Source organism: the organism of the source record quoted next, unplaced genomic scaffold (assembly GCF_019419815.1).
Source record: "Pyrus x bretschneideri cultivar Hongxiangsu unplaced genomic scaffold, Pyrus_bretschneideri_v1 Contig47, whole genome shotgun sequence".
In the NCBI taxonomy this organism is placed as follows: Eukaryota; Viridiplantae; Streptophyta; class Magnoliopsida; order Rosales; family Rosaceae; genus Pyrus; species Pyrus x bretschneideri.
Window position 1 is genome coordinate 651,838 of NW_025999784.1, and position 17,935 is coordinate 669,772.

The 17,935-nt window shown below is 35.5% G+C and overlaps 1 protein-coding gene across 1 annotated transcript; it reads right to left on the reverse strand.

Annotated features, from left to right (window-relative positions):
* Nucleotides 1–14,890: 14,890 nt before the first annotated feature.
* LOC125469873 (NAC domain-containing protein 90-like) lies at nucleotides 14,891–17,539 on the reverse strand. The gene is made up of 3 exons (XM_048567924.1): nucleotides 17,246–17,539; nucleotides 16,381–16,721; nucleotides 14,891–15,542 (listed from the first exon to the last, which is right to left on the reverse strand). Exons 1-3 carry the CDS (start codon nucleotides 17,409–17,411, stop codon nucleotides 15,204–15,206), a joined length of 846 nt encoding a protein of 281 aa, XP_048423881.1. The 5' UTR covers nucleotides 17,412–17,539; the 3' UTR covers nucleotides 14,891–15,203.
* Nucleotides 17,540–17,935: the final 396 nt, after the last annotated feature.

The following is a 17,935-nucleotide window of genomic DNA, read 5'->3' on the forward strand; positions in this document are numbered from 1 at the left end:
AATTTGATGGTATTTCTCTGTTTTGGTAAGTGAGAGGTATCTTTATGAAGGACGAGTTTGGTATCAAGTTATTACTAGGTCATTTTGAAGCGTAGCTCCATTTTCACACGTATCGTTGTATAAAAAGGTTGAAAACAAATCGAGCAATAGATGTGAAACCAATTAGGTCTTGTCCGGAACTATTTGTAAAATAACTAAAACTGCTTTTAGAGAAAAGGTTTTTGCGTTCCAAAAACACTTAAAAGTGTATTTTGCAAGAAGCACTCAGTATGTGCTTCTTGCATGAAGCAATAAGGTGTTTTTCCATAATTCACGTGTCATTTTATTAAAGATTGATTCCACAAATATTTTCACCAAAGTGCTTTCAACTATTTTAAGAGTACTTTCAAATGAATTGGGAAGAATGTTCCACTTCAATTGCCAAAAGAAACAAAAATGGAAGGACCATTTCATAATTTGACTTTTCATTTAAGTCTTTGGGCTGACGTCTATTGGGGCGTTAGTAGGTTGACATCATGGGCCCTTTTGTTGGTCTTCCCACTTGCAAGGGACCGAGAAGACCAAAGTCCTCGTGTCTCTGCCACCAACGTGATTTATTGCACGTTTTGAGTCTTGACTAGAGTAAAGATTGATTCATGGGCACATGGCCGCAGAAAAACAAAAATAAAAACAAAAATTTCAGACTTTTCTTTTTTGTTTTTTCTGCTACTTTGTCAATTTAATTTAACTTAATTTTTTTTTTTTTGGGTTTCCCAAGGTGTTCTTAGGCAAATCCCAGCACTAATCATTCGAGGTAAGGTCGGGCGCATGTGCGGGGACCTTTCCTAAGAAAGTTTTCCAAGGTGTCAATTTAATTTCTTCTTATTTGGTATAGATTTCAAAATGGGGGTATATTCAATTGAGAATTTGAGAGATTTTAATAGACTTATAAATTCATGGATTTTTATGGAGTTTAACTAATTTGTAGAGATTTCATGTAAAATTTTAATTTAATTCCCTCAAAATTTCATAGGAAGATGTGAGATTTGTGGATGCTTAAAATACACTACAAAATCTCTCCAATTCCCTCTAATTCCTCGACTTTTCGATATTCTTTAAATTCAAATTCTAAGTGAATACATCCGGATTTCTAAGGATTTTAATATATTATCTTAAAGTTTGAATACACATTGAATTTTAGATAATCAATTAAAATCCTGATTAAATACCTCTGGATTCATTAAAAGAATTAAAATCCCTTAAAATCTCAATTGAATACACCATCCAGGGGTGATTTGAGAGACTTTAATGAATTTATAAATCCATGGGTTTTTTATGGAGTTTAATTGATTTGTAGAGATTCCATATAAAAATTTGATTCAATTCCCTCGAAATCTTAAGGAGAGAGATGAGATTTGTGAATACTTAAAATATACTACGAAATCTTTCCAATTCCCTCTAATTCCTCAACTCTATCAAATACTTTAAAATCAATTTATAATTGAATACACCTGGAATGTTATAAACTTCTTTAAAATCATAATTGAATACGTCCAGATTTATAAGGATTTTAATAAACTATTTAAAACTCTAATTGAATACACTTTGAATTTTAGAGAATCATTTAAATTTTGATTGAATACTCCTAAATTCATTAAAATAATTAAAATTATTGAAAATCCCAATTGAATACATATTCGGGACGGCTAGGATCAATACCGTAAAGCATTTTTCTAGACAAAATCAAAATACATGACGTTGTATATTATCGACTTGGAATGCTATTGATATGTACATAGAACGGATTTGTAATTTTGAAAGTCGAAAGAAATCAAATTTTCTCTCTCCTCGAACTCTTTTTTTGAAGAAAGTAAACTTTAATCAAATCTCTCTCTCTCTCTCCTTCTAATCCATCTTTTTCGGTCTTATCCTTAACACGGTGTGTTTCTCCGCAATTTTCCCACCCGTCACTTTCTCTCCCTTTTTCATTGGCAACAAGAAAAAAAAGGTTTCTCTGTTTGAAACTTTTGATCTAGTCGCTGGAAAGCCCTGAATTCATCATTTTCCAATTTTCTTTCATGTTTCTAACATCAACTTTTTACTATGGGATTAAATTAGGGTGTAATGGTCTATGTGTTTCAGTAGTTTATTCACTATTCTTTTGTACAATTGAATCCCATGAGTTACTATGAGACTCGAACAATGTCCAATTTTTTGCTCCTTCTATATATGCAAGTCCTTCACTTAAAATAGATTACTTAGAGCATATCTAATAGGAGATGCAAAATGCCTTCAGTGTATTTTATTTTTTTGCTGGCCGAAAAATGGTAAATGAAAACTGAAAGTTTTGCAATTTTTTACATCTTTTGGTGGTAGGTAGGTCCCGCCAATCATAGAGAGAATTAAATAGAATTTCAAATTTATCTCTCACATTGAAGTAAAATTCTCATTTACATCTACCAAAAACGTAATACGCGATGTAAATATAGTTTTTGCATCTCCGAATTGAAAATACTTTGAAAGTAGTTATAATTGTATAGATTTGCAGTTTGCAATTGAAATTATTAAGGGCATTCATCTAGGTACACAAAAGTTGTGTCTCATTTAGCATTCTCTCAAGAGAAATGCTAAGGAGACTAAAAAAGATGGAACTCTTTATGAACTCTTTGTATCATGTTTTTTTGCATAATATTATATAATGTTAGTACGGTAATTGATGTTAAACTCTAATGTGTTAAATAGTCTATAAAAAATCTCACTTTTAAAAAAGTTCCTTAACATTTCTTTTTCCTAGAATACCACTTTTTTTTTTTTTTTTCCTTTCCTTTTCAAAAAGTAGAAATATCATGGGGATTGCTTCAATTTTTTTTTTCTTTTTCAAAAAGTGGAGTATCATGGGATTCCTTTTAGGGTTTATCACTTCAAAAGTTTAAAACCCTTCATTCCATCAACATTGTTTGCGTTTCGTGCTTAATCTTTCTTGATTATTGCGAAGCGACAAAACCCTAATGTGGATGACAGAATCATGCTTTAAAGTTTAAAGTCATACGCCTTAATCACTTTTCCGCTGCTTAATGCCTCTTTTGTCAATTCCATGACCGACTGGAAAAACCAAGTAAAAGTTTAGACAGAAAAAGCATAAACAAGAAAAATCATAGCTAGTACTTAATTTCCTACCTACATGATGTGGTTTGGTATGATCTGATTTGACTGTCGTGACATATGTTTATTTCTATTTTGTAACTGTCTAATGTTTTAAAAAAATTTTGTTTACCGCTAGACGGTTGATCACCTTTATAATTAATTTTTAGACGCTTAAAAGAAAAGGATGCTTGAACCTGCCTAGGCAGGCCTGACCTATCTAGACGTCCCCAAGGTCGTGACTTTAACTTAAATAGAAAATATATAACTTTTATTTTTTGTTTTTTATTTTCTTAATAAATAATAAGAGATTTGTTGGATAAATACTCATTACATACATGTTCCTCATATTTTCTAGTACTTAAAAATTTATAAATAATTATATTTTGCAACTTTTGTATACGATTATATTTTTTTTTAAGAATAAGCAAACATGAATTTAGATGTTATATAATAAACTTAACCATAATTAAAAAAAAAAATGCCTAGGCGCTAGACTCTTGTTTACCGCTCAACTAGCCTTTTAAGACCTTGTAACTGTCCATGTTCAAAGAATTTGACGTGTTTATTGAGAAGAAACTTCTTGTTGACATTTATTACATACTCTAATGTTGTTAGTTGTTTTGAAAATTTATAGCCGTACGTTTTGTGTCAATAATATAAAAAAAAAGTAGAGTTTACTCATGCTATACAAATTTCTTCAAGGGGCGGTGGATGTTAGATAGATGGTGTTCATGCGTTTCTGCGGTTGCAAATGCGTGCTTCTGACCTTGGCACCAATAATTACATGCATGTTCACACTATTTCCTTGACCTTTCTTTGATCACAAACTTCATTTTAACTACCTCTACTTTTAATGTTGAAAACATGCTCAATGAACTACGATTACATTTCTGTTCGACACGTCTTTTATGGTAAACAAAGAAAGGACAAAGATTATTGCCACAAAGACTACTAACGCGGTTGTTTGACTTGCAAGTCTTCTCTTTTAAAATACGGAGAGATTAAATTTTTAAATAAAATTTTGTAAACTAAATAATATGTATGTTGATGATTAGATTATTAATTAAGTATTAATTAACGTGTTTATTTTTTTATTGATGACATTTCATTTGGTTTACAAATTTAGTTTAAAATTTGATCTTCGTAACATCATCTTGCAAGTGTGTGTAAAAAATTGAGATTCTATACCGTAAAATTAAAGATTCTTTAATTTACACCGATACAAAATGTGGGAAAAACCCACCTATCTACACTAGAATTAGTCATTAGCATTTGGAGGCCATGTAAGCAAAACTAGGCCTATATTTTTCTAGAAAATTGCATAGACACCCTTTAATAGAAACTAAACAACATTCTAAACATTTTAGTGTTATTTTTTTATGGAAGATTTTATTTGAATTCATATAACGTCTTTTACATCTAACTTACTGTCTACAATATTATTTTTTATTAACCTGTCAATATCTTTTAAACTCAAATTTGCTACCTAAGTTACCCCCCAATTCAATATATAAATTTGATCTTTACACTCATTTAGAAAAGAAAAAACTCAAAATCAATTACTACATTATTCAGCTTTCCTTCTTCAAGGATCCAACCAATCAACGCATATTTTCCTTTGAATATCTTCACGTAACACCTATTTTATTTAGAATTAAAGTTCCAAAATGAACTAATACGTCAATAACACTATAAATAAATGATTACCTCGTAAATTTAATTTGATCAGTATAATCCATTACACATTCTTGCCTAACCTTATTGCCTCGATCAAAAGCATCGCCGAATTCTTGTCCTACAAATAAATAAATAAAGACAAATTAAAGACATAATTATATTCAATGGCAAACGATACATAGGCAGAAAATATGCATTCTTCAGAAAATAGGCATCACTGAATTCTTGACCAAATGATTTTGTTTCTAAACCCTAAAAAAAATTGAAATCAAGTGAAAAATAACTTGCATAAATCGACATACCTTAGTTGGAGGATTTTAAACTTCAAATTCACCATCCATCGGTCAAAAAGAGATTTTTTTCTTTCTATGAGAGCGTTTTAGGATTTTAGCTAAAATGAATGTAGGCTAAAGATTGCATGATGGTGGGGTATGATGTGATGATAGGGTTTGATTATTGGGTGGGTTTATTGATAAATTTTAATTTTATTGTTAAATTTCATCCTGTACTTGATCGTAATTATGCAATAGGTAAAAAAGACAATTCACATAAAAAGTTTAAGTTGGATGTAGAGAGTTGATATGGGTTGAATAAAAATTTTGCATTTTGTATTATGTAGGGTTGTTGTAATCACAGCAATGAAAGTCATCTTATGCTAATATTTCTAGGTAATTTAGTTTTTTTTTTTTAATTTTTAACAAACGATATTATCTACACTAACAAGTTGGGAGAGTGGGTTAAGCCTCATAATGGGTTAGCAATAATGTGGTTCAAATTTGCATTTGGTGAGAACTGAACCTAAGACCTCCCACTTACAAATGAAAAGGAATACCACTAGACCGTAGTATTAAAAGGCTCTAGTTAATTTGGTTTTGAAATCTACCCTTCATTTAGAATGAAAAAGAGAGGAAAAATAAAATAGCACCATATGCAAGGACATTCATGTAATTTAACTCTTTTTTTTTTTAAACAAAAAATATTGTTTAAACTAAGGGGAAGAGGGTGAGCTTAGCCTTATAATGAGCTAGCAATAATGTTGTTTAAATTTTCCATTGACAAGAATCGAACCTAAGACCTTTCACAATGAAAAGGAATACGACTAAACCGCAGTACAAAGTGAAAATTTACCTATTATTTAGCTATGCTAATTTCTCTAGGTGTAAAATGTACGATACCTAAACTAGACAATCATGTCGGTTGCTAATTTTTGAGCTCACCCTTGGAGAGGAAATAATCCACCTGTCGGAGAGATACAATATGGCAGGTTAACACATGTTCAAGATTGTCAGATTGATGGGTGATATTTTTAGGTGAATGTTTTAGGACAATCTTTAGGCACCAGAAATGATGAGAAACTATCATTTTTCATTTACCCGTATATACTAATTCCGGTTGAATTTCTCTACAAATTACAGATGAATCATGGCATGAAAGATCTCGATCTTTCCATGTGTTTGACAAAAAACAGATTTAAAATTTAAACCAAACAATCCAAAATGGAAATAATGTCTACAATAATGACAAATGAACGTCGTTGTTGTGCATTTCTTACAAGGGGGTTAAATGATGTAAACTGTTACATACAAAAATGTGGAAGAAAAACGTACACAAACCATTAAAAACAAAGAAATTGAAATTCAGAATTTGACTACAATATTATCATGTATGTAATATATTTATTATTTCATGGTCAGTAATGATTGTATAAAATACATATATTGACATGAATTATATTTGACTGTTAGATGATTGCATTAAACACCTGTAAATATCGTAGTCAGTTTCAAAATTCACTGAAACATGCTATTAGAATTGGGTTAAAAGCAAATTTTCTATAAAAGTAGTTGCTAATTGGTGTAACTTAGTACTACGGTCTAGAGGTATTCATTTTCACTTGTAAGTGAAAGGTCTTAGGTTCAATTCTCGACAAAGGCAAGTTTGAACCACATTATTGCTAGCCCATTGTGAGGCTAAGCCCACCCCCTCCCCATTAGTGTAGATATTATCGTTTGTTTTTTTTTTTATTTTTAAAAAGTAATTAGTAATTGGTAATATGGGAAATAATCCAATTATTTATAAGCACATGTAAGGTATTTTTTTTTCTTTTTTTTTTCCCTTCTTTTCCCACCATGTAATTCACTCTCAACACACTCCTCACATGTGCGAATTTTTAAGCCTAACATGTGGACAATACAAATTGAGTGACATGAAATATGTGTGGCCGTTGGATTTCATACATGAGTCAACCTGCTCTGATACCATGAAAAATATTGAGGTTCCACCATAAAATCACGAAAATATGTGGAGTAGTTAATTATTTATAAACATATGTAATGTTATTTTTTCCCGATATAGAATTCATACTCTCAACAGTGTGTTATATGAAATAAGGAACAAATAAAAAAAATTGACACTTATTCGATAACTCAAATGTATTTCATTCTAGTCAACGAGAAACAAGAAAGAAATAATGCTTCATTTGTTGTCATACTAGGTGACAACCGCAACCAATTATATGATGTACATATCTTTGGTGGTACTGTTAGGTGGTTTATGGAGGATTATCCATTCAATTCATGTCAACCATTCATATTAATTGATGGTAATGCTTGTGTTTCCAATAAAATCTTGTCTCTCACTTACGATTAATGAATATCTTTACCATTTGAATATTATAATCAGAATCGTTCATTTTTTTTAATCATAATCTAAAGGTCGTACATGAAAAAAATTATTCAATGTGGAGATCATATATCCATTCATATGCATATAACAATTGGACGATTCATCATAAAAATGCTACTTGTTACCAAAATTGTTGGCTGGCTTAACACGTATGGATGACTAACGATCTCCAAATTGAATGATTTTTTGCATCTTTAGGAGATAAAGAGAATGACCGGTTTCGATAATTATGTTCGAATGGTAAAAATTCGTTAATCGTAAGTAAATGAACAAGTAAGTTTTTTCATGACGAAAACACAAGCTTACATTCATTCTATATTAGGGTTTTACTTTTAAATAAAATATCGACTACATATTGACAAAAATAGATTATAGGTATCAACAATCAACAACATGTTCACATTTAAAAATCGCACTTAACCTCCTCAACATACAAAAACTTAACATGCATAATCTCAAATATTGACAAAAATAGATTCTAGGTATCAACAATCAACGCTATGTTCACATTTAAAAATTGCAGTTAACCTCCTCTAACATACAAAAACTTCACATGCATAATCTCTTTTAGGGACAATACGTAGAAGAAATTTTTTAATAGCATTTTAAAAAAACATTCTAAACTTATAAGAAGTTGTAATTTAAGAAGGGTAAAATCGCTATTTTAGAGTGCTAATAACAACTTTATAATTGTTTAAAAATAAGAAAAACAATTATATTTTTCATCTCACACACAGACTTATCCAATATTGAAAAGAACATATTGTTGATCCTAAAAACTACTTAGCCTAAATGGCATGCAGACCGAGTCACTAATGAGCTAACTACATTTTTCTAGTGAATGTTGGCGTGCCAACTTGCTTAGTTCGAGTAAGATGGATGTGGTAGTCGTGTCGAACTCGCTGCTGACTTTTGTGTATGAAGACAAGCCTACTAGTCATTGTGAAGTTCAAATAAGGTTTGACTTTCAATGTGCCGAACACTGATTAACCTAGTAACACCTAACTTTGCCAAGAAGGCTAATAAGATGACCTTTTTCAAGAAGAAGACTGAAGACTCCCCATCGACAGAGATTTGGATAGGTAACCAGCCGAACTTGAAGTAGCGTTGTTACTCCAAACTAAAGATGCTCATCGGTCGCCTATTTCTATGACTCCAGTGCTGTTAATCCAAACTGAAGATGTCACCCGTTGTCAACATAATGTTCTTAATCCAAATTGAAGGTGTGTTGATGAAGTAATGGAAGCTAGTGTTTTCTCAGAGTATGAGAGGTTCGCGTAGAGCGAGATTTATCCATAACGTTTTTGTGTTTTAAGTTGAAGGTCTTTTCAATGTTGCATAACCACTTCTATTTATAATGGTGAATTCCGTGCTGACTGACACCTTTTTGCTGATAACCAACTTTTAGCCTTTGATCTGCTCATATCATTTTTTGGCTCGACAAGTGTCCTTGTCCTTACTAGCTGAAAACAAACAAGTGTTTTTTTGTTAAAACCCTAGCTAGGTCTCATTTGTTCTTTGGTTGTTGAGCTTGTAAAAACTTAAGATTTAGAGTGCAATAAAAGCCATGAGCTTCCCCTCTTCCTCATTTATGAAACCTTAGCTGCCAAACTTTTCTTCATGCATTAAGCACCCAATCATTGAGAAATAGGTTTGTAATTTTTTCATGGTCTAGCTTCAAGTTTCAAATCTTCATTTAGCTTAGTTTTTTTTTATTACGTTAGTTTCTTCCTTCAATCATTTGATTGGAGAAACTGACTTGTCATTTGAATCCACTTTACATATCATCTTCATCATTACACCATTATGCATAGAATGTGTGCCATAAGAAGATGAGCTTAAGGGATGAAGCTGCCCTCTTATGAAGATTGATGATATCTCCATCTCATGCAGAGTAAGGTTGTACAAAAGTAAAGCTGCTTTGTAGATTAGATCTGGGAAATGAGCTGCTTGATGTGTTATCTTGTATGAATCTTATTTGCACCAGTGGATTAGACTCCGAAAAGTCCCTAGTTTTTTAGCCCATAAGTGGGGTTTTCAGGCCAAATTTCTTATGTTCTTTATTACCTAAACTTGTCCACATATCTAATTTATTAGCATATGATACATGCATTCTATGGCTTGTTATTTGATGTGTGTCTGTGCATAAGTTTACACTGCATGAGTATGAATAACGAACTGAGCAGTTGCTGATTAGGATAACCTGTAGTAAACTAAGTTTGGTTGCTAGATTTGTGTTTGCTTAACTAATGAATCTGTACTTAGTTGACTGGTGAGTTTGACTAGTCAATCTAGAATACATTTATTTATAATCGCAGGATATTCCGCCTGGTACCATTTTGAAAGAGTTTAACACATTGCTCAGTAGACAAAAGAGTAGTGATTTTTACACTCTCGTTTTCTCTTTCTTTGCACTTCGCCTCTTGTTTTTGTCCCTTGAATCTCTTTTAAATTAATCAATTCAAAGGTTAGAAAAATGAAGGAATGTATGGGAAAAAAGATAGAAATGCAAAAATGATCGAACCAAAAAAAAATTTGAACCAAACTTTTAATTGAAAAATATCAGTTTTGTGCAGTGATATACAAAATTAATAGTCAATTACTTGTATCAATTGGCCTTCAAATGACAACAATTCACAAAACCTTAATTACCTACACATAACAAAAACAAGTGATAAATTCTGGGATAAAGTACAAAAAACTACTTCAATTATGGGTCGAACGACACTATCATACCTTATCTTTTTAAAATGACATTGTCATACTTCATCTTACGAATTTGTGACAATGTTATATCTTCCGTCAGTTTTTCTGTTAATTACTCCGTTAAATAGTGACGTGGCTTAAAAGAATTAATTAAATATTAAAAACTAAAATTATAAAATCATTTAACAATTTTTTTTACATGGGGACCCACCCATTATCCCCCTCACATTTCTTCACTCCTCCCGTCTTCCCCCACCCCAAACCTAGATCCCACCCGCTCTCGTCTACCCCTAACCCACCCCCTAAACTCATCACCATCAACCTTCTTCCCTACCCGTCTTCCCCGAACTCATCACCCTCACCTTTCTTCCCCATTTCAGTCCCCAATTTTTAATTTACTCGAACAATTCAAATCCCAATTGGAATTTCGCAAATTGGGTGTGCTCTATTGCTACCCTTTTGACACATATGCCTCGTGCATCCATTCTTTTCTTTCTCCCCTGTTCAAATCCCAATTGGAATTTCGCAAACTGCGTGTGTGCCGTGACAGCGTGCTCCTGTGTCCATGGAGCTGCACCGCAGTAGAGGAATTAGAGTGGGAAAGACGCCGGACTCACCGATCAAGGCACGATTATCAACCCGATTCTTCGCTAAAAGCCAGAGCTTGGCCGCTGCAGATTGCTTCATGGCAAGCGACGACTATCGGAGGTCGTCGATGCAGATCTTGATCGTCGGCTGAAGATCCTTTGGCGAAATGCTCTCGATGATCTAGGTCGAGATGTTCTCTATTAGCAAAAACCTCTAGCATGGTTCCGGTTCTGGCATAGCCTTGGATAATTCAGAGGTCAGCATGTTTTTAGGTGGCAGCAAGCCTGCAAGCCATTTTAATTCTCCTGATATGTTGCTGCTGTAGGCGGAGAAATCATTGAAGGCTTGGGATAGTTGGAGGTACTCCTCGTCGGAAGACGCAGATTTACTGGCATAGCTATAGGTGCAAAGGCGAGCTTGTCGAGGCTCATTTCGACGATCGAATCGATCAGATTCTCGGAGACAAAAGGCTCTTGGCGTGGGTACGAAGGACGAGGTTCACGAAGTCTAGGACTTGGAGCTTGCGGATCATAGCGGAGCTGACGAGGCTGCTGTTGCGGCGTGAAAGGGTAAAAGGGAGAAAATGAGAGAGAATACGGGAGGAAAGGGAGAGAGAGGGGGGGAAAGATGGTGGTTCTGGGCACGACGAGGGAGAGCGAAGTGGGGAAATTAGGGTGGGGACTGAAATGGGGAAGGAGGATGATGGTGATGAGTTCGGGGGAGACAGGTGGGGAAGAATGTTAGGATGCCAGATGGCATCATCTTATGGTGATAGTTAAAGTTGAGTATTAGTATAAATAGTACATTGTAAGAGAAGAAAGGGCAGTTAATGAAATTGTATTGTATTGTTCTTCTATTACTTTCTCTCTCTGTGCAATTGTGGAAGATGTAGAGTAGGTTCTAACATTGGTATCATAGCCAGCGTTGTTCCTCTCAATCCTTCTCCATTGTCGCGGTAAATGTTTTGTAAAACCATGGAATCGAGGGGTTCCAATTGGAAAACCTAGTTTGAGGAATTCAAAATTTCTCAGGCCAAATTTCAGGACGAATTCAGGACTACCCAGGATTTAATTGTTCGTCAATTGAAGTTGCTTACGGTAAAATTGGGTGTGGATCTTCTGCAGCTACACCGACACATCAGTCGTTCATCAAATCAACATTTCATCTCTCTCTTGAGAAATCAAATCAAATTGTTCTCAAGCTTTAATCCTTCCACAAGGAAAAGGTTCGTGCCCGAGAAAAAGTGGATGAATTCTTGTCTCAGTACCGTCCAAAATACAAGCCCAAAAGTCTTCCTTGTCTGCGACCTATATTAAAGAGATTCAAGAAGGTTCGCGACTACGGCAAACACCACGACGATGATTCTGCGACAATTCGTTCCAACCCCAGATTTCAAGTAAGTTTTGGGTTTTCTTTGAAAGCTCTAGCTGGGGAGAACGAGAAGGTTTTCGATTTGTTTGGCAAGGAAGCTAAAGATTCAGTGAAATGTCCTCCATTTCTTGATTCTGATTGCAATACAGGTACCATAAACGATTTGGTTTATGGGTTCCCTGTTTCTGATTGTGAATTTATAGGAATGGAGAAAAAGTTGCTGCTTCAAAATTGTTGGCCAAGAAAGGCAAATACTCTTTGCTCTGTGATGTGGGTCTTTTTTCTTTTCCTAAAGTGGGTACTTTCCCTGAAGTGGTTTTAATTTCGGTTGCAAAATCTGGTGAAAATGATGTCCACCATGTGTTTGTTGGATGGCAGCAAACTACTGATATTGCTTCTTTGAAGCATGGCTTCCATGAATTCATTTGTGACAAAGGTGGAGGTTTACCAAAAAACAAGATTTGGAAGGACCACTCAAGAATATCCAGGAATTTTTCAGAAGAAATCGACCTCTTAATTGTACCTGCTGACCAAACTTGTATTGCTCTCCAAGTGTTTGATGAAAGGTCACACTCAGCATGTTGTGATTTTCAGTTGGGCTATCATATGCCGATTTCTGACACCGGAGGTACACTTTGTAGGTTCTTTACTTTGAATGTTCAAAGCAAAGATGCTCATAGTTCTAAATTTCTTGTTTGTAATGGTGAAGTCATGAAAAATGGTACTATTGTGCATTTGAAGCTTGGTTTCCATGAGTTAATTCGTGACAAGGGTGGGACAATTAATCAGAGGCTCTTTCATTCGAAGTCCAAGAATACAGATTGTGCGCTGGGTTTTGATTGTTCCAAAGTGGTCAAATGTAAGGTGAGTTATGATTATTCCATGATCATTGATGGAGAGTATGCTGGTAAATTGAGAGTGCATCATTTAGAAGCTTGTATGGACAAGAACAGAAAAAATGAAAGCAAGTTTACTCTCTCAAGATTTGAAACTGGTTGCTGTGTTATTTGCTATGTTGTTCTCAATCATGACTCCTGCAAGGGCATTCGGGGATAAGGGTGGTGGCTTAAAATTCAGGGTAAGGACGATGATAGTCCCAATTGTTAAGGAGGAATATCTGGTTCTTAGCTTTCACAGGCAGAAGAAGTTTCCATTTGGAAGTTCTGTTCATGGCTCTTTTGGCTTGCCAGATATTAGTCATATACTTAAGGATGGTATATTAACTGGTCGAAGAATGACGACAACAAGAGACCATAGTTGCGAATATGATGAGCACAGGAAAGTGGATGTTGCCTTCACTAGTGCAAAACACATGCCAAAACAAATGATTTACAACAGTAATTCAAAGTTCTCAATCATATCAGAGTATACGGAGGTAGTAGATGGGGCTTGGATAAGTCATGATATTGATCTCAGATTGGAGTCTAGGAAAATAAGCAGCATAAGGAAGCCTATATGGAAACTAACGAAAATGCATGTGGATTTTCTCCATCAGAACTTGGTTGATGATCAGACAATGCAAGTCGCGGCCTGTCCTTCAGGTACAATATGTATTCATCGAAGCCATTCCAGAGAGCATTGTACACAAGGAAAAAGAGCTTGAAAGGCAGAGGGAGGACCTTTTGTCCAAATCCAAGAACATTAGGGAGAGAATTGTGGAAGGGTGGATCTCAAAGAGGCTTGGCGAGCTGGCTCTTTTCGAGCAACCTTTCATTAAAGATGATAATCTTTTGGTAAAAGACCTAGTGAAGCAGACCGTTGTTGCTCTCGGTGATAACATAAAAATTTGCAGATATAATCAAGCTTTGAGTGTGGAGGGTACTCAATTAGATATGAGTGTAGTGTTTCAGTTCATACTCTTTTCCATGTTCCATGTTTCTTGCTTGAAAAAGCATTTGGGACCACAAGTACCAACCACAGTACCACTGCCAGTTATCACAGATGATGGGGTTTTGCAAAGATGTACCAGTTGCAATCTTGGACAGAAGAATGATCAAGAAAGTGCTGCAGCTACGGAAGCCTTAGTTCAATGGCAAAACCATTCCAAAATTGATGCTACATGAGAACTATACCATGAACTGAAGCTTAAGTTTCCAAAAATTGTGAACCTTTAACACATTCTTGTGATTTTGTTGTTTCTGGTTTTATTGCTGCTTTCCGAATGTACTTAGTTTGAAATTGTAAATCTTACTTGTAAGATTGCTTTTAAGGGGGGGGGTATTGTTAGGATGCCAGATGGCATCATCTTATGGTGACAGTTAGCAGTTAATGAAATTGTATTGTATTGTTCTTCTGTTACTCTCTCTCTCTGTGCAATTGTGGAAGATGTAGAGCAGGTTCTAACAAAGAAGGTTGAGGGTGATGAGTTTGGGGGGTGGGTTAGGGGAAGACCAGAGCGGGTGGGATTTGGGTTTGGGGTGGGGGAAGACGGGAGGAGAGAAGAAAGGTGAGGGTGATAAGGGGTGGGTCCCCATGTAAAAAAAAAATTGTTAAATGATTTTATAATTTTAGTTTTTAATATTTAATTAATTTTTTAAGCCACGTCACTATTTAACGGAATAATTAACAGACAAATTGACGAAAGATATGACATTGTCACAAATTCGTAAGATAAGGTATGACGTTGTCATTTTAAAAAGATGAGGTATGATAATGTCGTTTGACCCATAGTTGAGGTAGTTTTTTATACTTTACCCTAAATTCTGATATCACTTCTGCAAACTTTCAAGGTTATACAGAATAGTAGTCCAAGAAATTAACATACATACATATGAAAGCACAACAGATAAAGAACCCAATTATTTATTACAAAGGAAGCAAAACGGATCAAGATAGGTTAAGCTTGTGATCAGGACATGTCTAGTACAATAGCCTTTGAATTTGGCTTTTCTTCCCCAATTCCAGTACAAATTAACTCTACCTTAGAGCGATTCATATGAGTGATTATGATCCCACGCGCACCAGTTTATTTTCTTAGTAGCTAGACATTCTATTTAAGGATTTTGGATAACGTGGTAATACCGTACTACTTAGTATTTCTTCCTATCCACCCCTTAAAGCAAAAGATTTATCAATTGATCCAAATCCCAAATAGCTTCATTATCAACGGCCATTGGCAAAGTCCCACTTTGTTCTGGTTGAGAGGATTGAGAGCCATGGCCTCCTGAGGGTGAACTCTCCGGTGAGCTTGAGTTTGTTCTCCCTTCCATTTTCTGAGGCTTCCTATTCGACGTTGTCAAACCCTGATCCAGATGATCTGCAGTCTGAGCTGGAGCTGCTTGAATGTTTAAGTTAGGGTTTCTTGTGATCTCAATCCCTGGAGGTCGCCTGTCAAATGCCCTAAGGCATTTCGATTTCTTGTATACTCGGCATAAGCTGAATTCTTGCCTTAACTGCATGCATACATGCCAACATAAATCAACATAATAATTAATATGAATTATGAAGTATTGTTAATTAAATTGGTTTAGATGCTAACTAACTGCACTGAAAACTCAATGCCGTAAGCCATCAAAGAAGTCGCTTAAAAACTGTGTGGCCTTGTGGTACCACTAACATGTTCAATCCTTGTTGGTGTCGTTCTAATAACTAACTAAATGTCCTCTTGTGTGCCCAATCTAGAACATATATATATATATATATATATATATATATATATGCTTTTTGAATATTTATGGTGCAACTTGCAGCTGATGGGCAAAATCATTTCTCGAATATTATACATATACACGAACACATAAACGTCAGACAATAAATGTAGATCTTCATCAAACATGTCGTCAGAAAACCTAGTGACGAGATTGAGGTTCTACCATAAAACCAATTGGCAATATAGGGGTTAAACCAAGACCATATAAGCACATAGCAAGCCTTGTCCCTCACCTATGTGGGACAACTCTCAACACGCCTCCGCGTGTGTGACGGATTTTCAAGCCTATACGTGGACAACAACTGGGTGACGTGGAGCGCGTGTGGCCGTTTGGCTTCACACGAGGACAACCTGATACAATGATGAAATTGAGGTTCCACCATAAAACCAATTGGCAATATGAGGAGTAACCCAATACCATATAAGCACATAGCAAACCTTGTCCCTTACCGATGTGGGACAACTCTCAACACCTAGATCATTGTGTTGCAAATAATTGAATTTGTGAATTGAAAAAAAAAACGATGTTAAGTTTGAGCTAGGAAATTAATTAGAGCTAGAATTAATTAGTACGTACGTACCGTGGGAGTAGAAGGAGTACTAGGGTTTGATGAGGAGGCGGCCATTGATGGTTGATTATTATCATCTGCATGAATTTCAATGGCTTTGTATTCATTCATCTTCCACTCCGTTTTCTTTCCATGGGGAGCTCTGCCAGTATAGAAAACCATGGTTCTTTTGAGGCCGATGGCACGATAGTGATTGGAATTGGAAGAGTAAACAGTGCCTGGAGATCCTGTTGCTTTCCAATACCCAGTTGTTGTGAGTCGTCTCGGTCTCCCTCCTCGAGCTTCACTTTCTTGTCTTGGGATGAAAAAGAACCACTGCTCTGGATCTCCATGGATCGCCTCTCCGGCAGCCTCTGTTTAATTAGTAACCATAATTAATTAAAGTACATGTAAAGTATATTCCCAACTATAAAATACAATAGCTGAAGCACTGCATATGCATGTATAAATAAATGCTTTCATAAAATTGCATCTTAAGCTTAGCTAGGTTCATATATCACGTTTTTCTTGGTCTATCAATTGTCCCAAAAGAGGGAAAATCTGATTGAGACTTGCATATTGGCCTCGTAATGTTAAGCATGCATCATATGGATTTTTCATGTTAAAATTATCAAATGTATATTCAGTACACTAAAGCCAACATTTTCCTTGAGTTAAGCAGTTAAGCAAGCCAGAAGCTAGCATAAATCCCAACAATTAAAGAGGGAGGGGGGGGGGGCGGGAGGGAGGGAGGGAGGGAGAGGGAGGGGGGGAGGGGAGGAGGAAGGGAGGGAGGGAGGGAGGGAGGAGGGAGGGAGGGGGAGGGGAGAGGAGAGGAGAGAGAGAGAGAGAGAGAGGAGAGAGAGAGGGAGAGAGAGAGATAGAGATGTTAAATTACGTGGGAGTTCCCATGGATTAAACTCGTAAATGTAGACAACGGGTATGATTCGATCCACAACTCGGTTCAAGTCCTCACTCATCCCATCAAGTTTGTTCTGCAGGTAAAACGAAATCAGCTCTTCCTCTGTTGGAGAGAATTTAAATCCAGGTGGTAAATCCTCCATTGCATCTGTCTCTCGATCTCCCTCCCTCTACCCTAACCCTAATAATACTAGCTACTACCAGCTACCCAAATAAATAGGAATAGCTCAAAGCTAGTAGCTAGTTCAAGTTTCTATGTGGTACTAATTTGATGTTTTTCAGTGACGTAGGTTTCAAACGTTATATATATATATAGCAGATGATTATGGAATGGCCTGTGTTAGCCAAATGATCGAGCAAAAAGGAGGCCGAGTAAAAGGAGAAAGGAAAGACAAATTTTTTAGTTGCTTGGAAATTTCCACGCGCTTGTGGACGAAGAAAACCCTTGTCCCTTGGAATAAGTCAACATGCGTGTATATGGCATGTCCCTGTGCGACTGTCTCTGGGGTTTTTACACTACACCCGCTGTTATACTATTTGCGTTTATCCTTTTTAATTCTTCTCAAGACGATTAGCATATATTAATCGTTAGACCATTTTTTAAATCGTGTACTCAGATAAGGCATGGAAGAAAGCATCAGAGATAAGGATGTGGAGAAAACTTACA